At 39.7% G+C, this 25,904-nt stretch overlaps 1 protein-coding gene across 28 annotated transcripts in view; it reads right to left on the reverse strand.

Moving 5' to 3' along the window:
* The window catches only part of SCAPER (S-phase cyclin A associated protein in the ER), a 568,707-nt gene that overhangs the window by 36,005 nt on the left and 506,798 nt on the right, over window positions 1–25,904 (reverse strand). For all 28 annotated transcript variants that reach the window (XM_077939992.1, XM_077939989.1, XM_077939985.1 and 25 more), the window contains one exon: window positions 20,950–21,105. In XM_077939992.1, the coding sequence (XP_077796118.1) occupies window positions 20,950–21,105 (156 nt within the window). The remainder of the gene's footprint in view (window positions 1–20,949; window positions 21,106–25,904) is intronic.

Here is a 25,904-nt window from a genome sequence, read left to right on the forward strand (position 1 = left end):
ATCATCTTTCCCAGAAGCACTCAAGAGGTGTCACTAATTAAACAAGAATTGAGAGGTGCTGACTGGTAAATTTCTAGTATCTTGTTTAGTTTTCTCAATTCATAACTTAGTTTTTCCAAAGGGATCATTTTATTCATTTTACTAGTTGCATCAAAGCAGTTGTATTCGTAACCACGGTACACATTTATTTCTTGAATGTGCACTATTTCTAATATGTCTAAGAATACAGCCAAGTGGCATGACATCTTCGTATACATTGTTCTCTACTCAAGAAAGAAGCTCTCTTATGAAATACTGTCATCTCATTTATATGGCAGGATCTGCCAAGTACATTCATATGTGTCACCTTATCTCATTCTTACTGGGTTTTCATAGTTGGTAGAGAAGTTATTCGTCCTCTCATTGTACACATGAGGCAAGTGAGACCTAGAGAAATAAGGTGAAGTGTTTTAGGTCATACAAATTTTTAGTGGCAAAAGCAGGAATATCACCCAGGGCTTTTGACTGTTTAGGGTCAGTGCTTTATCCATGGACCAAAACATCCAGGTCAAACAGAGGCTGACCTCCTCTTTCCTCTCGATGCCTTCTTTTAAGTCAAATTTTGTGATTAAGTAAATACTGTTAAGATATACAGAGACTATAATGCAATCTTGTATTGTCGAGGGGAGATATTTTTGTCTCACAGCACTCAATAAAAAGTTTAAGAAATGATATTTATTTGCTTATATGTATATCTGAACTGTTACACAAACTTCTGTTAGCTAATGTCAGCTGACCCTTACTTCCTTCCATTAAAGCCAAAAGAGTTAGGGGTCAGACCCTGACTAGAGACGTGAGTAGAGATTAATGTGTCTGAGTTTATTATATAGGTTCCAAAAAGGGGCCTGTGTTTGTTTAACACTGATTGCCTTTTAGAACCGTGACAAGTCAGAAGATATTTCTCCCTAAAGCTGATTTCTAATAGGCTTTCAGAACCTTGAGGATGAGTGACATCATTGCTGGTGACAACAGTTTTACTGCTCTGTGATTCAGAATGGTGACTTCCCCTTTACTCTTGTGTTGCTTTTAAACTGATTATCAGTATATTCTAATACAGATATTCAGGAATATAGCTTTGTCATTTAAAACATTTTATAATACTTAGTCTTTCTGAGCATTTATTAAGTGACAAGAATTCACTGCTATTTCCTCTTCCAAAGAATATATACAAAAAATCTTAAGAAAAAAAAAAAAGTGAAGGTTATCAGAACATATTCTCTCCTGCACCATTATTTAGGAAAACACTAATCTGATAGATTATAAAGCAATACAGCCCAGTCTTTTGCAGATATTAGCCTAATGAAATAAAAATGGTAATTGAGGAAAATCTGTTAAATAAGCATTTAAGAACTTAGATGTGGAAATGGTTCAAAACGCATAAAATAGTGCTTCATGGAAAAGACCATTCATGTTGAAGAGTCCACAGGATATATGGGGGCAAGGGGAGGGTTTGACTGTCCCATTTGGCTTCCACAGGACTAATGTAGACCTGAAGGGACCGTAGAGAATGTTTACTTTTGATTTAGCTTGAAGTACAGATAATTTGTCCATGAGCAGGCCACTGGCTTCTGTTGGTCTTAACTGTCAGTTATAATCACTTTAAGCCTAAATGTTTATAAGAAAAAAGTAAAAGGCCTTATTCATATCAGGCATGGGTCACCAAGTTTTCTTTAACAAATACATAGAAGATGTGAAAAATAAGATCTGAAGTTTTGCATAGTACATTCTGAGATCTTTGTAATTTTACCAGATTTTAAGGTGTTTTTGTTAGGTCTTCAGGACTAGAGATCTTAGTGAGACATTCATTGCTGTTCATCAAAAGCTAGATTCAATTAGGGAAAAGTAAAATTAGTTTTTCATTAATACTGCACAATGCCTGAAAACCCTACTTTACCTTAAAGGAGAGTACAGCTGGGCAAAAACAGCATGATTTGTGTGGGCATGAAGTGCTGTCCATTCCATCTTCATAAACCACTTATATACCAGGCCTTAGTTGGCCTAAAAAAGCAGCTGTGACAGTTCCAGACTCTATAATCCCTTTTCTTCTGTTTGTTTGCCCTCATTTCCATGGTCCCCAGATTTCCAGCTTGGTAACATTCACTCCGATCTTCAGTGCAGGTGATCTTCTAGATTGTTCTCTTAGCTTCTTGGATTTTGGCTTTGTTCTGGAATCCCTGAGGGATTTTGTGAGAACATCCCATTTTAGCCCTTAAACCCATAGACCTGCACTCAAAGATCTGCAGAGTGTTGGAGTGGGTGAGACTAAGTCATTGTCTCCCCCAATGATGGATGAGAACTTTACTGTTTAAGGAGAAGTAAATTATTTCTCAGCAGTATCCCAGTTTTTGGATATTATGTTCTGGGATATTCTGAGAAAGCCAAACCGTATCCAGTGACAACGTCATTCATCAGGGTTTAAGGTGAGCACAAACAGGCATGATATTCTGTCAGGTATTCTGTCTAAAAAACCAAAGTACCTGTGCTCCAGGAACTCTGAGCACCTGCGATGGGCAAGGTTAAGGAAGATCAAGCCCCTGTTCTAGAGGCGTTACAGTCTAACAGGGGCAGGTGGATGTATCAGTTTCCTATTGCTGCTGGAATAATTACCACAAGGTAGTGGCTCAAAACAATAAAAAAGAAATATTTTACAGTTCTGAAGGCCAGAAATTCAAAACAGATCTCACTAGGCTAAAATCAAGTTGTCACAAGAGCTGTGTTCCTTTTGGAGGCTCCAGGGGAGAATCCATTGCCTTGCCTTTTCCACCTTCTAGAATATGCCTCAATTCTTTGGCTTATGGCCCCTTATTGCAGCTTCAAAGCCAGCAACAGAGTATCTTCAAATCTCTTTCTAACGCTGACTTTCTTGCCTCCCGTCTTTATTTATAAGGGCCCCCCTGAATTACCCAGGATAATCTCACCATCTAAAGATCCTTAACTTAATCATATCTGCAAGATCCCTTAAGCCAAGCAAGGTAATATTCACAGGTTCTGGAGATTCAAATATAGATACTGTTGTAGGAACTTTATTATGCCTACTCCAGAGAACCTAGTCAATCATGATTCATTCATTCAACAAATATTCACTGATGGCCAACTATGCGGCAAGCCCTGTTCTAAGAACTAGAGTTCAGCAATACAATCTATGACCTTTTTCTCATAAAGCTTACATTTTAGTGCAGGAAGATATAAACGAACAAATATACAATATGTAATGTATGGTGTGATACAGGAGCAAGGGACATGGCTAGGAAATGAAGAAGTAGGAATGTGTGTGAAGCTACTTTACATAGGGTGGTTGGGGAAGCCATTTCTAAGGCATTATTTAAGCAAAATTCTATAGAAAGTGAGGAAGAAAGCCATGTGGACACCTGGGGGAAGGGTGTTTCAGGTAAAAGAGCAGAAAATCCCAAGGCTTGGAGCCAGAAGTGTGCATGACATGTTCAAGAAACAGCAAGAAGGCCAGTGTGGCTAAAGCGAGTTGAGTACCGGGAAGAGTAATAGGAAATGAGGTCAGAGAGGAAGCAGAGAAGATCAGGTAGGGTCTTGGAAACCCTTATAAAACTTTTGGCCCGGCGTGGTGGCTCAAGCCTGTAATCCCAGCACTTTGGGAGGCCAAGACGGGCGGATCATGACGTCAGGAGATAGAGACCATCCTGGCTAACACGGTGAAACCCTGTCTCTACTAAAAAACAAAAAAACTAGCTGGGCGAGGTGGCGGGCACCTGTAGTCCTGGCTACTCGGGAGGCTGAGGCAGGAGAATGGCGTAAACCCAGGAGACGGAGCTTGCAGTGAGCTGAGATCCGGCCACTGCACTCCAGCCTGGGCGACAGAGCGAGACTCTGTCTTGAAAAAAAACAAAAAAAACCAAAAAAAAAAAAACAAAAAAAACTTTTACTGAGTGATATAGGAAACCACTGTAAGGTTTTGAGCACAGAAGTTATGTACTCTGACTTCATTTGAACAATGAGCACTGCATCTACTGGGTTGAAAACTCTTTAGAAGAGCCAAGGTAGAAGCAGGAAGACCAATTAGGAGATTGCTTTAATCATCCAAGTGAGAGATAATGGTGTATGAATCAGGATGGTAACCATGGATGTGGGAAGTGGTTGGATTCTGAAAATATTCAGAAGGGCAAGTCAACAGATTTCCTGATAAACTGGATGTAGGTGTGAGAAAGAGGAGTAAAAAATGGCTCAATGCTTTTTGGCCTGAGTAACTGGAAGACTGTGGTTGCCATTCATAGAAATGGGGAAGAAAGTGAAGAGAGCATGTCTCAGAAGGAAAACCAGGAATTCAGTTTTGAACTGGTTAAATGTGAGATGCCTATTATACATCACAGTGGAGACACTGGATTGGAAGTTGTGTGAAATAAGCTTCCCAAGAATAGGGATTTTTGTCTCTTTTGTTTCACAGATATATCCCCAGGGCTTAGAACAGTCTCACATACAGTAGCTATTCAATACATATGTGTTGAATGGCTGAATAAATACACAAGCCCAAATTCAGAGGAGGAGTCTGGGCTTGAGATATTTGGAAACCATCAACACAGAGATGGTATTTAAAACTAGAAACTCATTCTAGTGAGTCTAGAGTCTGAGGATTGATCCTTGGGATACCCCAAAGTTTAGAACCACGAGAGCTGAAAAGAAACCAGCAAAAGAAACTAAAAAATAGTCACCAGTAGGGTAAGAAGAAAACCAGGACAGTATGGTACCCTAGAAGCAAAGTGAAGATAGCTTCAAGGAGGAGAAAGTAATCACAACAAGGTTTACCTACAAGGTTTAAACGTGAGGACTAAAAACAGGAGGAAATATATACAAATGACTTAAGTCTTATTTTTAGATTATAAAAACTAATTCCACATGCTTAAGATGGGAGGAGGGTAAGTAATAGGGAATGGAATACAGCTTGTCAACAATAAGTGGGAAAAAAGACTTAGCAAATTAGGTGCTTAGCAGTTCAAATGAGAAAACAGCACTGCTTGATTAACAAAGAATGTAAGTCAATTTTGACTAACAGGAGTACAATGTACACAACAAAGAAGGTTTAGTCCTGCTCCAGTGCACTATATGACTATTCTGGAAGTGCTGTGTCCAGCACTGGGTGCAGCTCTAATTCAGGACACAGAAGTATGAAAGTTCCCAAGTAAAGCAATCTGTGTGGTAAAAGCATCTGGAAATAATGTCACACAAGGAATATTTGAAGGAATTGAGAAGTTTAGCTCAGACCTGAAGGACACAAAGGCTATCTTCAAACTGAAGAAGTATTTATTTATGAACCCAGGGGAGACATGTTACTAGAAAGCATATATGAAATAAATCTATGGAAAATGTTCTAGGGCTAGGTGTGGTGGTACACGCCTATAGTCCCAGCGGCTTGGGAGGCTGAGGCAGGAGCATCACTGGAGCCAAGGAGTTCGAGGCTACAGTGAGCTATGATGGCCTCACTGCACTCCAGCCTGGGTAACACAGTGAGATCCTATTTCTGAAAAAAAAAAAAAAAAAAAAAAATTCAGTAATGAGAACACCCAAAAGTGAAGTGGGTTGTTTGGTGTGGTACGACATTCTTCTTCATCCTGAAAGAGGCACCTGGAAGGTCACACCACTGTAGTAGCAGAGGGCACTCAAGACTCAGCTGGACATGAGCCTAGATGATGTCTAAGATTCTGTTCAATTCTGGGATGTTACAACGGATATAAATCTACTTTGAAAATTATAGTGAGTCGGCTGGGCGTGGTGGCTCACGTCTGTAATCCCAGCACGTTGGGAGGCTGAGGCAAGCGGATCACAAAGTCAGGAGATTGACACCATTGTGGCCAAAATGGTGAAACCCTGTCTCTACTAAAAATACAAAAAAATTAGCTGGGTGTGGTGGCACACACCTGTAATCCCAGCTAGTCGGGAGGCTGAGACAGGAGAATGACTTGAACCCGGGAGGCGGAGGTTGCAGTGAGCTGAGATCACACCACTGCACTCTAGTCTGGCGACACAGTGAGACTATCTCTCAAAAAAAAAAAAAAAAAAAAAAAAATACGGTCAGTCTCTCTCTCACACAGACGCACACACATACAGCACACCCTCCCTCTCTAACCTTTTATGTTATATATACAGTAGATGTGGACAATAGCTTTTTTAATGCAAATCTAATTTGGAGCTCTGTTGAAGAAAATGGGGATGACTTAATGGAGAGCTGAGGGCAAGAGAAAAGTCAAGGTGGAATGTATGTATATGTAAGCACTCCAAGACAGTCAGGACATTTGATTAGAGAACAGCAAAAATAGGCTGGGCGTGGTGGCTTATGCCTGTAATCCCAGAACTTTGGGAGGCTGAGGTGGGTGGATCATATGAGGTCAGGAGTTCAAGACCAGCCTGGCCAACATGGTGAAACCCTGTCTCTACTAAAAATACAAAAATTAATCACGCATGGTGGCATATGCCTGTAATCCCAGCTACTAGGGAGGCTGAGGCAGGAGAATGTCTTGAACCCAGGAGGTGGAGGTTGCATTGAGCCAAGATTGCGTCACTGCACTCTGGCCTGGGGAACAGGGTGAGACTCCGTCTCAAAAAAAAAAAAAAAAAAAAAAAGGAGAAAAAGAACAGTAAAAATATAGGGACAATTAACTAAAAAGTGAGAACATTAGGTAGGATGGGCTCAGATACTTGGGATAATTTCCAGTTACCTGATTATGAGTTTCAGGTGAACTCAAAGAGGAACCCCCCCCTTCTTTTTTTTTTTAAAAGGCAGGGTCTTGCTCTGTTGCCCAGGCTGCAGTGTGGTGGCACAATTGTAGCTCACTGTAACCTTGAACTCGTAGGCTCAAGCAATCCTCCCATCTCAGCCTCCCAAGTAGCTGGGACTACAGGCATGTGCTATTACACTTGGTTTTTAAATTTTTTGTAAGGTGAGGAAGATGAGGTCTTGCTATGTTGCCCAGGGTGGTCTCAAACTCCTAGCCTCAAGTGATCCTCCCACCTCACCTCTCAAAGTGTTGGGATTGCAGCTCTGAGCTACTGTGCCTGGCTAAAGAGGAACTCTTGAGAAGGGAACCTTCCTGAGAGGAGAAGTGATAGATGATGAAAATGGTATGGACAGTCTTGCTGTTTGGGATCAACAACCTGGAAGAGGCTGAAGAAAGAGCAAGACCAGAGGGCACCAATAGGAATGGAAGGTAAAGGACAAGGCCACTAAGAAGAAGAAACTGGACCCTGGCAAAGGTCTGAATGGAGACACAACAAAGTGGAAGAGTAAAGAGGCGACAGGCTCAGGACAATCTTAGGAAAACTAAAGGTGAATGGATGAAGGCGCAGGGAGGAGCCTATGAGGTTAGAAGGCAGGCAGCTCTGGATGACTGACAACATATGCTCCTAGATCTTGGAACTGCAGGCTAGGGCTACTGTCCAGTACTGCCTCTCAGATGGGACACTTTTGACCTCTCTAGCTTCAGTTTTCCCATACTGTAAACAGCAAAGGACCCTGTGCTGACACACTGGTTTGGCTAGTTGATACTTTGGGCCTCTCTTATTTTTACAATTTGGAAGTTGGGTTGAAGGAACTCTGCCAGAGGCTATGTTGTGTTGCCAAGTAAACGTAATTGCTTCTGCTGGGAGAGTAACTGGGAGGAGAAAACTGTCATATCAGGTGCTGCATTATGATTCCAGTATCCTCCTAAATGATCTTTCTGGCTACTTTCTTGCCTCTCTAATCCATTCTTCACAGAATAAACAGACGCTTTTTACTTTTTAAGCCACTCTCCTGTTTAAAATCCTCCAGTGGCTTCCCTTCACACTTAAGAGAAGAATTCAGATTTCTCATCTTTCTGTCCTCATCTCCCGGCCTTTACTTATTGACTTCATCTTCTACCTCTTTCTTTCTGGCTCTTCACATTCCAATACATCACTTTCTTTGTTTCTGGAACATCCCACCTCAGGGTCTTGCCATTCTTCTCAACTAGAATACTCTTTGCTTGGGTCTTTACATGGCTGGCTCTGTCTTAGCTTATCTCCCCAGAGAGGCCTTTCCTGACTGCTTCATCTGCAGAAACCCTTGACCAAGACATTCAGCTATATTATCAGGTTTATTTTCTCATGTCACTAGCTAAAATTATCTTATTTGTATATTGGTTGACTTTTTTCCCCCCATTAGACTGTAAATTTCATAAGAGTGGTGTCTTTTTGACCAATCGATCAAGGTATCTTGACAAGGTATGGCACATAGCATATACTCAGTAAATAGGTATGAGTAAATATTTGCCAAATAAATGGAAGGAAGAAAGAAAGAACTGATCTTAGCAAGGCATGCCAAAGGAATGAAGGCCTTGGATGCCTATTTCCTAACTCAGAGAAAGAAGAACATGAGATGTGGGTAGTTCTTCTTCTTAAGTATAGAATAGGCCCAGGAAACGGGATTCTGACATAGGCCAATGATTGTTTACTGGTATTTGCTAGCTCTGCCAATGAACAGCTGTTTCTCAAATTCTTATTTTGTTTTGTTTCAGGTGCTGTGTGCCTGACAGGGAGCTGCTAGGATATTTAGCTTTTCTTTCTCTAGGTAAATCTTTTAACTCTAGACACAAGCCAGGTATATAAGGAAAGAGAAATAATGAACTGCATGTTGACAAATATCAAGTAAGTGGCATAAATAGTATGTTCCATCTCATATTTCAGAGGAAAACATCCCTTTGATGGAATCAAATAGGACTGGATTGGATTCTGGGAGAGAAAGGTCAAAGATGACTAAGGCTTTGGGTCTTAAAATCTATTCAGATTCCTGGAATCATGAGCAGAGTAAGGGAGTCAGAGGGACAGCCAACTTTGGGTGAAAGCCAATGAGCTCAGGATCTAACATATTAAATATAAGTTCCTGGTAGAAATTGCCAGTAGGAATTCCAGGAGGAAATGTCTATCATGGCCTTGTTATGAATAGGGTTTGGGCCTTAACCTTACTTTCTGTGGCTTGATTTGCCTTTCCTGCCTATCTCCTTTTCATTTTTAATTAAAAAAAAAATGTATATACTTCTATAAGCTATCTCAAGTTTTTGGAACAAAATGGGTTATAATGAATACATGAATATGTAAAAAACAGCATCTTAGACAAGAGATAAGAGTGACAGATGTTAGCCCCCATTTGCTTCTGTCATGTCCCACCCTGTAAGGGAAGAAGTAACACATTCATTTTTATATGTGAGCAACAGCTTTGAAAACCTAAAGAACCAGGGCTAGGCATGGTGGCTCACGCCTGCAATCCCAACACTTTGGGAGGCTGATGCAGGTAGATCACTTGAGCCCAGGAGTTTGAGACCAGCCTGGGCAACATAGGGAGAGCTTGTCTCTACCAAAAAAAAAAAAAAAAAAAAAAAAAAAAATCAAAGAATTAGTGGAACGTAGCAGTGCATCCCCGTAGTCTCAGATACTTGGGCACCTGAGGTGGGAGGATAGACTGAGCCTGGAGGATTGAGGCGGCAGTGAGCCATGATCACTCTTTTGCACGCTGCCACAGGTCACAGAACTGAGAAAGCTGAAACTGAGCCCACATCTTTCTGACTTCCCAACCTGTGCTCTTCAATATAACATTACTCATAGTTTTCCTCTTAAGATCCTGCCTTCTCAGCCTCCTAGAGCCAGTGAGAATCTGACTGCAAATGTATCCTGGACACATTCTGTTCCCCTAAACCCTGCATGTTGAGGTTATCATCCCTTGTCCCCTGTGAGAATGGTAAGTCAGTAGAGACTGTCCTAAACTTTGGCCCTATGGGCTGGGATCCAGCCAGTTCCCTTTCTGCCTAGCACATAGTAAACACTCAAGGTGAACTGTACCAATGAAGTTGTCATCTTTCTGTCCCTTCAAATCAAGTAGGGCTTTATGTCAGCTGGGATGGATCTTTCAGAAGTCCCTCTATTAGCATTCTGCCATTGTGAGTACAGAGATAGTCCGGAAGTTCCTGCTTCTGTATTCTTCTCATTCTCCAGATCTGAAGGATATGGATAGTCACTCCTCCTTATCAGTCTAGAGGCTGTTTTAACTCCTTTGACAGTGTAAGCAGGACTCTTGAATGCTTGTAGGGAGATAGCCCACATGAAACACTCAGCTCAGGGTATATCAAAGGTGCTCAACAAATGTTACTTCTCTTAGTTCTACTTGCCTAGTCCTGTTACATTCACTTCATTGCCCAACTCCCAATACCAACAAACCTTTTGTCCAAAGACAGTAGCTAATGACAACAAAATATTTAGGAATGGGCTGACAGTATCAAATAAGAGACTGCAGAGAGAATAGAAGACAGCTGAAAACAGGAGACTGGGAACTCATTTATCTTTAGGGTAGGCTGGAAAGTAGCAGGCTATATTTTTCAAGTATAACCAGAGCAACATTTCTGGTCCCCTATGCTCTTCTAGAAACTTCATCCTCCCCAGGAAGAGGCAAAGTCTATTTCTCCTTTCCTTGAAGCTAGATGGGACTTCACGACTGCCTTGGTGAATAGAATCCAGTGCAAGTGATGCTGTGTGATTTCTGAGGCTGAGTCATAAAAGGTGATATGGTTTCCAGCTGCTCTCTCACTGCTAGGATGGTTGTTCTTGGAACACAGCCACTATGCTGTAAGGAAGCCAATTAAGCCTATGCAGAGACCCCACATGGAAAGACCCCCAGCTGACAGCCAGCATCAACTACAGATGTGTGAACAAGCACTCAGATGATTCCAACCACCAGCCTTCATGTCTTCTGAGGCCCCAGACATTGTGGAACAAAGATAACCCATCCTCGCTGTACCTTAAAAGAATTCCTGACTCACAGAATCTGTGAGATTAACAGATGGCTGTTTTACGCCACTAAATTTTAGGGTAATTTGTTGCACAGCCATTGTAACCAGAACAAGAAGAAAAGCAAAGGAATATATGAAGTACAGTGAGACCAGGGGAGTTCAGGAAGAAGAGTAGGTTCATATTAGTCTGCATGTTGCCAAGGAGCAAGTAGGCCTTACACTAATAGGTAGCACTAGGGAAACAGATATTAGCTTGGTATAAGGAGAGATAGTTTAAGCATCAACAACTCAAGCTCCCCTTAGTAAGTAATGAGTTTCCTGTCACTGGAGGTGTTGAACAGAGACCGAGAAGCTTACTGAAAAGATTCAAGCCTGACTGGATGACCAGATAGGGGACTTTAAGTTTCCTTTCAATCCACAGAATGTGGCGGTAGATTAGATCTGGGGTATCAGGAGGATATTAGAGATGATGAGGTTTGGAGCTTGATGCCCAAGAGATTGGTGATACCATACATAAAAAAGAGTGTTTATGGGAGGGTGTTTCAAAACATTCTTCTTTCCATTCCTTTCGTCTCTTACCCGGACAACTGTTAATGCCCCTTCCACTTTCCACCTTCTAATACATTCTTCACATGACACCTGACTAGTGCTCCCAAATAGCAGGTCACTTCCCTGCTCAAAGGCTTTAAAAATTCATTTTATGTTTTTAAAATTTTTGTGGGTACACAGTAGGTGTACATATTTATGGGATACATGAGATATTTTGATACAGGCATGCAATGAGTAATAGTCACATCATGGAAAATGGGGTTATCTGTCCCCTCAAGCATTTATCCTTTGTGTTACAAACTATCCAATTATATTCTTTTAGTTATTTTAAAATGTACAATTAAATTATTACTGACTATAGTCACCCTGTTGTGATATCAAATATGTAGTCTTATTCATTCTAATTCTTTTTTTTTTTTGTACCCATTAACCATCCCCAGCTCTCCCCCACCCACCCACTACCCTTCCCAGCCTGTGGTACCCATCCTTCTATTCTCCATCTCGATGAGTTTGTTTTGATTTTTAGATCCCACAAATAAGTGAGAACACTTGATGTTTATCTCTCTGTGCTTAGTTTATTTTACTTAACATGACGACCTCTAATTTCATCCATGTTGTTGCAAATGATAGGATCTCATTCTTTTTTATGGCTGAATAGGACTTCATGGTGTATTATGAGTACATTTTCTATATCCATTCATCTCCTGATGGACACACAGGCTGCTTTCAAATCTTGTCTATTGGGAACAGTGCTGCAACAAACATGGGAGTGTGGATATCTCTTTGATATACTGATTTCCTTTCTTTTGGGTATATACCCAGCAGTGGGATTGCTGGATCGTATGGTAGCTCTATTTTTAGTTTTTGGAGGAATCTCCAAACTGTTCTCCATAGTGGTTGTATTAATTTACATTCCTACCAACAGTGTGTGAGGGTTCCCCTTTTCTCCACATCCTTTCCAGCATTTGTTATTGAATGTCTTTTGGATAAAAGACATTTTAACTGGGGTGAGATGATATCTCTTTGTAGTTTTGATTTGCATTTCTCCAATGATCAGTGATGTTTGCCATATGCCTGTTTGCCATTTGTATGTCTTCTTTTAAGAAATGTCTCTTCAGATCTTTTGCCCATTTAAAAATCATATTATTAGAGGTTTTCCTATAGAGTTGTTTGAATTCTTATATATTCTGGTTGTTAATCCCTTGTCCGATGGGTACTTTGCAAATATTTTCTCTCTTCTGTGGGTTGTCTCTCACCTGATTGATTGTTTCCTTTGCTGTGCAGGAGCTTAACTTGATGTGACCCCACTTATACATTTTTGCTTTGGTTGCCTGTGCTTGTAGGGTACTATTCAAGAAAGTTTTGCCCAGTCCAATGTCCTTAAGAGTTTTCCCAATGTTTTCTTGTAGTAGTTTCATAGTTTTGAGGTCTTAAAATCTTTAATCCATTTCAATTTTTGTACATGGTAAGAGATAGGGGTCTAGTTTCATTCTTCTGCATATGGATGTCCAGTTTTCCCAGCATCATTTACTGAAGAGACTCTTCCCCAATGTATGCTCTTGGCACCTTTGTCGAAAGTGAGTTCACTGTAGATGTATGAATTTGTTTCTGGGTTTATTCTGTTCCAGTGGTCCACGTGTCTGTTTTTATGCCAGTACCACGCTGTTTTGATTACTATAGCTTTGTATTATAAAGTCAGGTAATGTGATTTTTCCAAGTTTTGTTCTTTTTGCTTAGGATAGCTTTGGCTATTCTGGGTCTTCTGTGATTCTATATACATTTTAGGATTGTTTTTTCTATTTCTATGAAGAATGTCGTCAATATTTTGATAGGGATTGCATTGACTCTGAAGATTGCTTAGAATAGTATGGACATTTTAAACAATATTTCTTCTTCCAATCCATGAACATGGAATAGTTTTCTATTTATTATGTCTTCTTTAATCAATGTTTTATAGTTTTCATTGTAGAAATCTTTCACTTCTTTGGTTAATTTCTGCATATTTAACTTTATATATGGCTATTGTAAATGGGATTACATTTTTTGATTTTTTTTCAAGATTGTTGTTGGCATATAGAAATGCTACTGATTTTTGTACATTGATTTTGTATCCTGCAACTTTACTGAATTGGTTTATTGGTCCTAATAGTTTTTTGATGGAGTCTTTAGGTTTTTCCAAATATAAGATCGTATCATCTGTAAAAAAGGATAATTTGACTTTTTCCTTTCTGATTCGGATGCCTTTTCTTTCCTTTGTCTGATTGGTCTAGCTAGGACTTCTAGTATGATGTTGAGTAACAGTGGTGAAAGTGGGCATCCTTGTTGTGTTCCAGATCTTAGAGGAAAGGCTTTCCATTTTTCCTTATTCAGTATGCTACTAGCTGTGGGTCTGTCTATATATGGCTTTTATTCTGTTGAGGTATGTTTCTTCTCTACCCAATTTTTTGAGAGTTTTTTTTTTTAAATCATGAAGGGATGCTGAATTTCATCAAATGCTTTTTCAGCATGTCCTGAAATGATCATATAGTTTTTGTCCTTCATTCTGTTGATAATGATGTATCACATTGACTAATTTGCATATAATGAACCATCCTGGTATTGCTGGGATAAATCCCACATGATCATAATGAAAGATCTTTTTTGCTGAATTTGGTTTGCTAGTATTTTGTTGAGGATTTCTGCATTAATATTCATCAGGGATACTGGCCTTTAGTTTTCTTTTTTTGATGTTTCTGTGATTTTGACATCAGAGTAATAAATACTGGCCTTGTAGAAAGAGTTTGGAAGCATTCCCTCCTCCTCTATTTTTTGGAATAGTTTGAGTAGGATTAGTATTAGTTGTTCTTTAAATGATTGGTAGAATTCATCAGTGAAGCCCTCTGGTCATGGGCTTTTCTTTATTGGGAGAATTTTATTATAGCTTCAATCTCATCACTTGCTACTGGTCTGTTTTGGTTTTGGATTTATTCATCGTTCAATCTTGGTAGGTTGCATGTGTCTCAAAACTTATCCATTTCTTCTAGTCAAAGGGTTTTAATGACACTATTGCCGTTACCACATCTCAGCAAATTATTTTATGTAGTTCACAAAGTCTTTTTATATTTATGATCCCATTTGAGCCTCATAAGGATCTGGGAGCATTAAAATACCATCATATATATTTCAAAGTTCAGTTAAGGTACTCTGTTCTTTGTATTTTTCTCCTTTATGTCTTTGTTATGCTATTTTCTTGGTCCACCTTTTTCTCAACTCTGCATGTTCTAATCTTTTCCATCTTTCGAGGGCCATGTTAAATTTTAGCTGCTCTAAAAACCAGCTAATCCCCACAGAAAAGTAACAGTCATTTCTCCCTCCTCTGAACTCCATCAGTGATGATGGTGATAATAGTGGCCAACATTTATGAAGCATTTACTATGTACCAGGCAGCATGTTAAGTGCTTTTATTATCTTCTATCCTCTTGATCACTCTCTGTCTTGTACTGTAGATAGCTGTATAGGCATCTTTTTCCCCCTACTAGCTTACAGAGTCCTTAGACAAAATTGATGTCTGAGCCATTACTGCTTTCTCCCAATCCTAGCACAGGGCCTGGCACAGAGCAAGTGCTACATAAATATTTGTTCAATGAATGAACAGGCAGGCGGGCAGAGTTAACGTTTACCTTTGTTTGAACAAATGGTTTTCAAGCACCCTTAAACGCTTGAAAAGCACTCATTTATAGCCACATAATAAATGGACTAAATCACAAATCATTCTTATCTTTTCATGACATAGGTTTCCAGAACTTTGGCTAGAACACATTTTGTTATTGTCATCTATGGATATGAAAATGAAAAACACAAATATATATAACATCAAACTTGTTTTTGTATACAAATATTCTTGAATTCGCAAGTCTTTTCCAACCAATCAGAATTATCCAGGTTTTATAAGTTCCTCTTTTCAGTGTAGTCGTAAGGATTGCAAACTCTTTTACTGTGGGTCCACTGCTTCCTGGCTTTGTTGCCATAGTTCCTAGCACAGTTAGGAATACTGTAAATGATTACTGATTAAGTTAACAGCCCATGTTGGTTTTAATTTATAATCACTCATTATTATGCTGATCCTATTAGTTCTGCTAAGGAGTCAGCACCTTAAGGGGGACCCAATGAGCCTCAACCAATTACAGCAATTGAGCTCCTGCCCTGAGATTTGAAAACCATCATTTTCTCTTTACTTGTAGGACCAAGAATAGACAACTGTTAATAGTAAAGGCCAAAGAAATAGGCATTTCATTTTTTTTGAGACGGAGTCTCGCACTGTCACCCAGGCTGGAGTGCAGTGGTGTGATCTTGGCTCGCTGCAACCTCCACCTCCTGGGTTCAAGCAATTCTCCTGCCTCAGCCTCCCAAGCAGCTGGGATTACAAGTGCCTGCTACCACTCTCGGCTAATTTTTGTATTTTTAGTAGAGATGGGGTTTCACCATGTTGCCAACGCTGGTCTCGAACTTCTGACCTCAGGTGATAACGCCCGCCTCAGTCTCCCAAAGTGCTGGGATTACCTGAGCCACTACACCTGGCCAGAAATACCCATTTCTGAGAGTCCCATTACAGACTGTTGAATTTTGCTTAAGTGATTAATAATAATTTTTAACAATATTAAAATTCTGGAGCAATTCTGACATAAAATCAATCCTTTCATCAGAGGATCAGAATTTCAACTTTTACTTAAAGAAATTCAAGTTCATTTTTCAAAACTAAACCTGATACAAGTCATCAGCTATTGCTTTTCTATCACAAATTGAAGCAAAGACTAACAGCACAAATTCTGACGTCCAAAATGTGTTTTGGAAAACCTAGGTAAAAATTTGGCTGGGTGAGGTGGCTCAGGCCTGTAATCCTAACACTTTGGGAGGCCGAGGTGGGTGGATCACCTGAGGTCAGGAGTTCAAGACCAGCCTGGCCAACATGGTGAAACCTCATCTCTACTAAAAATACAAAAATTAGCCAGGCATGGTGGCAAGCTCCTGTAATCCTGGCTATTTGGGAGGCTGAGGCAGGAGAATACATTGAACAAAGGAGGCAGAGGTTGCAGTGAGCTGAGATGGCACCACTGCACTCCAGCCTGGGCGACAGAGCGAGACTCTGTCTCAAAAAAAAAAAAAAAAAAAAAAAGAAAAAGAAAAAAAGGAAAGAAAAAAGAAAACCTAGGTAAAAATTAGAAGATTAAGGGCACAATAGGAGAGTATTGCAAAGGCAGACTAGCAGTAATCACCATCACAAAGGCTGGGCCACCGGCAGACTGCAGTGTTTACTCAAAGCCCAGTGCTATCAATTAGTCCCCTTAATTATCTCAGGCTCTGCCATCACAAGAGGCAATTTTTGAAGCCCTCTCTAGCTCCTCTTCCTCTTTCATTCCTGTCACAAAAGGGCTATGAGGACAAAGCCTTCCTTGACTCTGGCTCTGGTTAGCTTCTGGTAGCCAAAATAGACATTACGTGAATTACTCCAAAAAAGCAAAAACCACACTATCTTTCCTCTTGGACATGCCTATGACCTACAGCAGAAACTCTATTTAACGCATGCAACAAAATGCTTATCACTGTGATTTATAGTTTAGAAATATACTTTTCATGAAGAAATAAGCAGGAGAAAATCTGTAAATATCAGAAGTAAACGAATCTGAGGAGGTAGAAAAAACTCCCTGTATACCTGTGGTCTGGTGGTGTTCAGGAAATGTTGGGAGACTGAAGGCTGAGAGGAAGAACAACAATGAGGGGTCATTTTTCTCAGGTCTTTCAAAGAAGCAGCTTACACTGATATTGCAAAGAATTTCCTAGGTAAATTAAGCCAGGAAACCACCTGGACCTTCTTTCTAGAATAATCTGTTTTTGTAGTAAGTCCTAATAATAGAAGTTTGCTAAGCAATTGAGGTTAGAGAAGGAAATTATAATGGAGAAAAATAGATTAAGAATTCTTAAAAACGATCAAGAGTAAATCACTGTTTAAAATCCAGTTGTATGTGTACATAGAAGGAATAATATTTCATATACATAATAAAATAAATTATATAGTAATTAAAAATTTTAAATAAAATGTATCAGATGTGTAAACATAATTTATCGGATGTATAAATATATAATAAATATAAAATTTTGAGTGGTAGACAGTATAGTCTCCAAGTTTGAGAATATAAGCAGTTTTTCTTAGTGGAAATATAAGTTTGGTCCTAGGCATGCCTAAAGATTATCCAAGTAGACCAAAGTTTATACATATACATATATGTATATGTATATGTATATGATAATCTTGTATCATATATAATAACCCTTATGCATGTCTAGGACCAAACTCATATTTCCACTATGAAAAACTGTTTATAAATATTTCCTTATTTGGAGACTGCTATCTACCATTCAAAATTTTATAGTTAGAAACCTGGGAGTCATTCTAGATGCTTCCCTTCCTTTCACCCCCCACACCATGAAACCCTATGCCATCTCCCCTACATTTGTTCTACTCCCTCGTAATGTATTTGCTCATCTCTATTTTCATTGACCTTACTGGCCCTCAACATGTCTCACTTGGATTATGCAAGAGCCTCTTTACTAATCCTTCTGCCTCTAGGCTTGTGCCATTCCAGTTATCTCTATGTTTCTTAGTAGGAGTGATCATTCTGTAACAGAAATTTGATCCTGTCCTCCCTCTCAAGCAACTTTAGCAGCCTTCGACAGCTCTAGTCTAGCTCTTGTAGCCCTTTGCACCTCCCAAGAACTAACATTTATGGAGCTCATTTAATATCTCATGTCCTGCTGCTCTCCCCAGTTGCCCAATTGCACAGCTACATCAAACTAAACATGACACTAAGTCTTGTATGTCCATATCTCTTGGTTTGGGCTGCCCTAAAAGCAGATCCTGAAAAAATAATATGGGTGCAAATAGATTATTGTGAGGATGAAGAGAAGAGAAACAGGGAAGGGAGAAAACTAAATCAAGGATGTGTTAAAGAACAGGTTATGGGCCAGGTGCGCCCAGCACTTTGGGAGGCCAAGGTGATGGAGCACTTGAGGTCAGGAGTTTGAGACCAGACTGGCCAACATGGTGAAACCCCATCTCTACTAAAAATACCAAAATTAGCCGGAGTGGTGGCCTGTGCCTGTAATCCCAGCTACTCAGCTGGCTGAGGCAGGAGAATTGCTTGAATATGGGAGGCAGAAGTTGCAGTGAGCCGAGATAGTGCCACTATACTCCAGTCTGGGCGACAGAATAAGATTCAGTCTCAAAAACAAAACAAACAAACAAACAAAAAACAGGTTAGAGCTGAGGATCCTGTGAGAACTGTACAGAATATACTCAGAATTGTACTACTGAACATTAGGGAGGTGGGGGTATTATCCACCAATTTATTGTTTGAGGGTCACTACTGGAGGCGTTAAAACTCCTCTGCATTCTAGCAAATAGCTCCTTGTGCAGAGAACGTCCTGAGGCAGAGAAATATAGAAAGCCATTGGCAGATGACCTCCAGGTGAACCAAAGGCACCAATAACATCTGGTATACCACATAATGTACATATCATGTCCTTTTTCTCAATTGATTTTTCCTTCCACTTGTCTTGGATTCTGCCTATGGATGCCTTTTTTGACCTCCTCTGTAAGTGCTTTACTTTCTCTTCTGTGCAAATTCTCTTCTGCTATAACTATTACTTTATAAGTCTGACCTCACACTAGACTCTTGGCTCCCTGAGGGTAGTATCTTTATTACCTACCTAACTTGGTGTTTGGCACAGGACAGATGCTCAGTGTCTTGAGAACAAGAGCATGACTGTGTGCATTAAAGAGAAGAAGATCCTATTTCCATGTTCCATATGTAATTGAGAAAATTTTCAAAGAAACGAAATATATGCTCCTACATCCTGAATCATATAAAGTCAAGTGGAAGGAGCACCAAGCTAGAAATCTCAGGTCCTGATTCAAGTCAGTTTGGCTCAGTTGCTTTTCCTACAAAAAACAAGTGATGGTGAATGACCTTTAGGTTTCTTTTAAATTCCATAGATTTCAAGTGACTGAATCTGTGTGAAAGTGAAAGCTGAAGCCCACAGACTGTACAGCAATCACATATGGAAACGCTTATGTTTGTGATATTGATCTGGATTCAAGAAAATACAGGTGACGCAGACTTGAGATGCTGGCAGGTTTGTAATGTAATGTTATGTGTTCAAGAAAAGACAAGGTCAGCACAGGTCTCCTGCCTGAGAGGAGACCTCCAGGGAGGGGCCTGGCCATTGCACAGTAACTAGCTGGGCAGCATGGTGGCCTCCAAGCTGGCAGATGCCACTGTTCCAGATGGACAGTGTTTGGTATGCCAGCCTCTGTGCAGCATGCTACTACTGGATCCTACTTAGGTCACAGACCCACAGTCACTTCCTGAGCTCTCACTGAAGGTAGGCTTGGTCTACATTTCTTGATGGGAAGAGACTAACTTGGAACACTGAATACAGGCATGCTTGGCTTTGCTGACTTCTCTAGACAGTCTTAATTTTATTAGAATGTGACTGGTGGTGAGGGACTGGGTAAGAGTAAGGAAGGATAGGTGGGCTTAGGGGTCCTATGTATAATGAACTAAAAAATGTTGAGGATGTTCATTTCAGAATACAGTTTCCCTCTCTTAAAATGTTCTGAATATAGTTACTGGTATTCTGTGAACATTGAATGTAGATGGATAATATTTCCTTAAGAAGCTTGACTTCAGAAGCTTCAAATTGACAAATTCTTAAAAATACAAAACACATAATTAAAAAATAGGTAACACATATGTGCTGTTTAGAATTAATTATAAGAAATTTGATTGAATATCCTCAATATGCCTAAGGGATATGTCATATTCCTATCAGAAAAATGGAGGCATTATGATCAACGATTCTTACTTGGTGAGGGATGGGTTGGGGAGAAGAAAAGAAGACCCAGAGGGTTACTTGTGTCCTTTCTAGAGAATTATTGTTTCTGAGGACAGTCCACAGGGTGGGATGGGGTAGGATGGGATGGGGTAGTCTAAATAGCCAACCAGGCCAGTAGTAGTCCCTGGTACACTGGCTTTCACAATGCCCATGGGTCATGTGTGACTTCAGGGACCTATTGTTTTAGATGGCTCCCTTCCCTTATTCATGGAAGTACTCTAGAAGAAGGGACAGAGCGAAAATAAATAAACCTAGGAGCCTATAACGGAAAGCACATGAATGATGGTAATGAGCACTTTCAGGCTACGCTCTGTAGGGCTGAGGGCTTGGCTTGTTCTGGTCTAGGCTTTGTTTCCTTCAATGACTGAAGGAGAATCACTGGACTCCTCTGGATCTCAGTGGAAGAGGGACTGGATGACCTCTTAGGTCTCTTCCAGCAATGATAGTCAAATTTATGACACCAACAAGAAAAAAAGACTGGCAAGAGTATGTGGCCCAGAAAAATGAGAAAGTAATATACATCTCAATATAGAAAGCCAATGATGGGGAAAGAACAAAGAGGAAAGATGGCCAAGATGACCACTTGAAATCCTATGAAATGACCCTAGAATGGGCAAAATTCAGGAGATGTTCCAAAAGTTGAGTCTAGATTGAGATCAAGTAGATGCCTTACCTTCCAGTGACAGCAAAGCACAATGTGCACATTGCATGTAAGAGTCCTGTGGCATGCTGCAGAAATGTGGCCATCTTGGGATTCTCATCCACTGGGCCTTGCACCGAGAGGAAGCAGGCACACAGTTTGTCAATCAGACCCATGTTCACCACGTAGCTAGATGTGGGGGAGAAATGCATGTTATCAATCTGAATAGGCCAGCAACATCTTCACCTTCAGTGATGAATCTTATAATACACAGGCTTGGACCCCTCAAACAAGCAGACACAACACAAGTTTGAGTAAAGCATCTCAAGTAAGAATTTCCTTAGATTTACTCCTGAATAATCAGCTCTTTCTGTAAGTATTTTTTTCTCTCTTCTTTCTTTTGGTTATTTGAATATTATTTTTCAAGAAAAAATGAATGAAAATGATTGTCTAGTCATTCTTACTGGTTTGAAGAGTCTAACAACAAGTGAAATGATTTATAATGACGTTTATGCTCTTTTATTTATTTATTTATTTTTTGAGACAGAGTCTCGCTTTGTCGCCCGGGCTGGAGTGCAGTGGCCGGATCTCAGCTCACTGCAAGCTCCACCTCCCAGGTTTATGCCATTCTCCTGCCTCAGCCTCCCGAGTAGCTGGGACTACAGGCGCCCGCCACCTCGCCCGGCTAGTTTTTTGTATTTTTAGTAGAGACGGGGTTTCACTGTGTTAGCCAGGATGGTCTCGATCTCCTGACCTCGTGATCCGCCCGTCTTGGCCTCCCAAAGCGCTGGGATTACAGGCTTGAGCCACTGCGCCTGGCCCCTTTATGCTCTTAAAAAGCGTTCCTTTTTAAACTACTAGGGAGCCCCAATGCAAGATTTAGAAGATATAGTACAATGATTCAACCCAGACACCCTTGTTACTTTTTTTTCTTTTTTTAGAGACAGGGTCTCACTCTGTCACCCGGGCTGGAGTGCAGAGGCATGATCATAGCTCACTACAACTCTAACCTCCCGGGTTCAAGAGATCTTCCTGCCTCAGTCTCGAAAGTAGTTGGGACTACACCTGTGTACCACCACACCCAGTTAATTTTTTATTTTTTATTTGTAGAAATGGGGTTTTGCTATACTGACGAGGCTCTTCTTGAACTTCTGGCCTGAAGTGATCCTCCTGCCTTGGCCTCCCAAAGTGCTCCAATTATAGGCATGGGCCACCATGCCTGGCCACAACTTAAACTTCTAAAGCCAGTTGTAGGTTCCCTATTTTTAAAGACTCCATCACCATTAACAGCATAACAAACAGTGAGAATCTAATTGCTTTTATTGAAAAGTACCAGTCCTGAGAGTTGACAATAACATTTAAGAAATAATTTCCATCTTTTCAGTACAAAAAACAGTTTTCTAGAGCTGTTTGTAAACTGGACTGACAATAGTAACTCTTTTATTAATCCACAGAGCAGCAATCATTGAAAAGAATATTTTAAGACTATAAAAGACCTTGTAGATAAATCAACCTTGGCCTAGAATTCAATGCTACTGCACTGACATGTATGAGAAGGGTAGGACTGCAAATATAGCAGTTCTGCAAATCAACATGTTAACTTTCAGAGATATACACAAAGGAATTGAGGTTTTGGTGTGTAAGTGCACTACAGGCCCCACCACTATTCATTTAACAACACAGGTTTTTGTAAAAGGAAGGAGAAACTGATGAGTAATTCATGTTTAGAGCCATTCCAAGTTTACTACTTTGAAGACACAAAATAATGCCTCCTTTCATCTTTTACATTAGAAAATGTATCTACCTGGGCTACTGAGCACTCCTACAGTTTTAAAATTGGGAAATACGAAATGATGACCACTAGACCTCTTCTAATAAAGGAAATTGATAGACTGATATATGTACACACTGAGAATCTTATTACAATCTGATTTAACAAAATTAGACTTTTAAAAACTCGCTTGTACATTTGCACAGAACTCTTCGATTTAGAAAGTGTTTTGTCTGTAGCCAGACATGGGGGATCACACCTGTAATCCCAGGACGTTAGGAGGCCGAGGCAGGTGGATCACTTGAGGTCAGGAGTTCCAGACCAGCCTGGCCAATACGGTGAAACCCTGTCTCTACTAAAAATACAAAAATTAGCCAGGCATGGTGGCTGGTACCTGTAGTCCCAGTTACTCAGGAGGCTGAGGCAGGAGAATCGCTTGAACCCAGAAAGTCAAAGTTGCAGTAAGCCAACATCATGCCACTGCACTCCAGCCTGGGCAACAAAGTGAGACTCCATCTGAAGAAAAAAAAATCAAGTGTTTTGACTGGGTACAGTAGCTTACAATTGTAATCCCTGCACTTTGGGAGGCTTAGGCAGGAGGACTGTTTGAGCCTAGAAGTTTGAGACTGGCCTGAGCAACATAGTGAGACCCTGTCTATACACACACGCACATACACACATTAGCAAACAAAATAGAATAAAGTGTTTTTCATCTTAATCATCCCAATGAATTATCCCAAGAATACCATTAGGGAGCAGACTGTGAAAGCTTTGGTTTTTATCTGCCCAGTACATTCTCCTCTCCTATTCCATATGGTCCTGGGGGCCTTGTTAAAGATGCTACCCTCTTGCTAATCCAGGAGTGAGCATGTGCTTCAGGACAGTCAAAGTACTCATCACCTTGGCCATAATGACTGGTTCCAGGATGAGTATATGACCTAGGGAGGACCACTCAACATCTTCTGTGGGATTAATATATGACCATAGGAAAAATCTCTTTCCACTGGGGATATCTAAACTAAAACGTGTAACTGTGGGGGTGCTGGTAGTCACCTTGTTACATGGAGAACATCTGCTTAGAGAATATAGCCAAGTAGAGATAAGTAGAACTGAAAGAAACAGAGCTGTAATGGCATATGGGGACGCATTCTGAGAACTGCATTATTAGGCAACTTTGTCATTGTGCAAATATCATAGAGTGTACTTATACAAACTTAGATAGTATAGCCTAACCTAGGCTATATGGAATAGCCTAATGTTCCCAAGCTACAAACATATACAATATGTTACTGCAGGGAACAATGCAGGCAACTGTAACACAATGGTAAGTATTTGTATATCTAAACATTGAAAGGGTACAGTAAAAATACAGTATTGTATTCTTACAGGACCACTATTGTATATGTGGTCTGTTGTTGACTGAAAAGTCATTATGCAGTGCATTACTATACTTAGACCTCGGCATCTACTTCAAACCTTGACCTTCCCAGGTACACAAGTCATTTTACTATGCTGTTTTACTTATGTTATTTCAAGCTAAGATTCTAAAAGAGTTCTAACCAGAGTGAAAACTTGTTTTTTTCTGATTATAAGGGTAACATAGGCTCATCAAAGAAATTTATATAGTAAAGAAAAGCAGAAAAATAAGTAGAAAAAGTTGGCCATAATTTCACCTTTCAAAGACAATCCAGTTTGATAATTTTCCTTTCATGTTTTTCTATTTGATTCTTTCTCCACATGATTGACATTATACTGAATTTCATTCAATGACAATTTAGGCCCCTTCTATGTCATTAAAATATCTTGGTTAACCATTATATTTTAAATCTTTAAAAACTGTATTATTGAAAAGTTAACATAAACCTTAAAAAAATTGACAGAAGAGGATAACAAATACCCATGCATTCATCACACAGCCCTGACTACCATCAATCCATGGCCAATCCCATCTGTCCACACCCATCCTGCATAAAGTTTAAGAAAATCCAAGGCATATTTTTTCCTTTGTAAATGTTTCCATTTCTATCTCTAAAAAAAAAAATCACTTAAAAAAACAAAACCACATCATTATCACATCTAAAAATCACCATTCCTTAATACCATCAAATAACTGGTGTTCAAATTTCTAAATGTACCATAAATGTCTTTTTTTTTAAAAAAAATTAGAATCCAAACAAGAACCACACATTGTGACTGGTTAATATGACTTAAGTCTCTTTTTAATCTGTTAGCTACCCTCCACCTTTTTAAACCCCCTTTGAAAATGTATGTATTTGTTGATGAAACCTGGTTGTTCATCCTATACACTTTCCCACAAGTTGAATTTTACTGATTATATCCCTGTGGTGTCACAAAACATTTTTTTGAACTATTTATTTCCTGTAAAATGATCTAGGTTCTAGAGATCTGACTGGATACATAAATGTAATTTTTAATGATTGAATAATATTCTACCAGTGGAATATTTTTGCAACTTTTGGTTGTTTTCAATATTCCTTATTATAAACCATGCTGTGCCGAACATTTTGAGTAGAAATCCTTGCCAGATTTCAGACTATTTTCCACAAGTGGAATTACTGAGTCAAAGGGTATGCATATTTTTAGGGCTCTTGACATAGATAGCCACATTATATTCAAGAAACATTAAATAAATTTATAGTCTCACCAGCAAGGTATGAGAAAATCCAGTTCACTATGTGGAAGTTGGTATGACTATCCCCATTTGATAGACAAGGAGACTGATGCTCAAGGAGGGCAACGCATAAGCTCAAGCAAGACAGCTGGAACATTCTATGGTTTTCTGACTCCTGATAAGAGGGTCCTTTGCACTGAATTCACTGCTTTTCTGTGGCATTTTTTTGGTTCTTACTGAGGTCTAGCTTCAAAACCATGTAGTCTCAAGATGAAAATGGCTTAGCTAGGTTTCCCGTACTGACCTTGAAATAGCCAGAAAGGCAGAAAGACTACAAAATGAGTGAAGAGATAAAAAGCATTGTAAAGCCAAGGCAAACTAAAACAACCACTTGTTGAGTAGTTGGTCCTTTCTGAGTATCATCTCCTATGGTTACTGGGCCATCTATGGTGCCTACTAATGAGTCAGACTAATGTTTTTTTAAATTGCCTGTGTCTTGAAAATTACATGGACAATCTTTAAATCACTGGCTAAGAAGATGCTTATACTAAATGGCTCTAAAAGGTCAGTGTAGAGAAATTCATT

Source organism: Macaca mulatta, chromosome 7 (genome assembly GCF_049350105.2).
Source record: "Macaca mulatta isolate MMU2019108-1 chromosome 7, T2T-MMU8v2.0, whole genome shotgun sequence".
NCBI lineage: Eukaryota > Metazoa > Chordata > Mammalia > Primates > Cercopithecidae > Macaca > Macaca mulatta.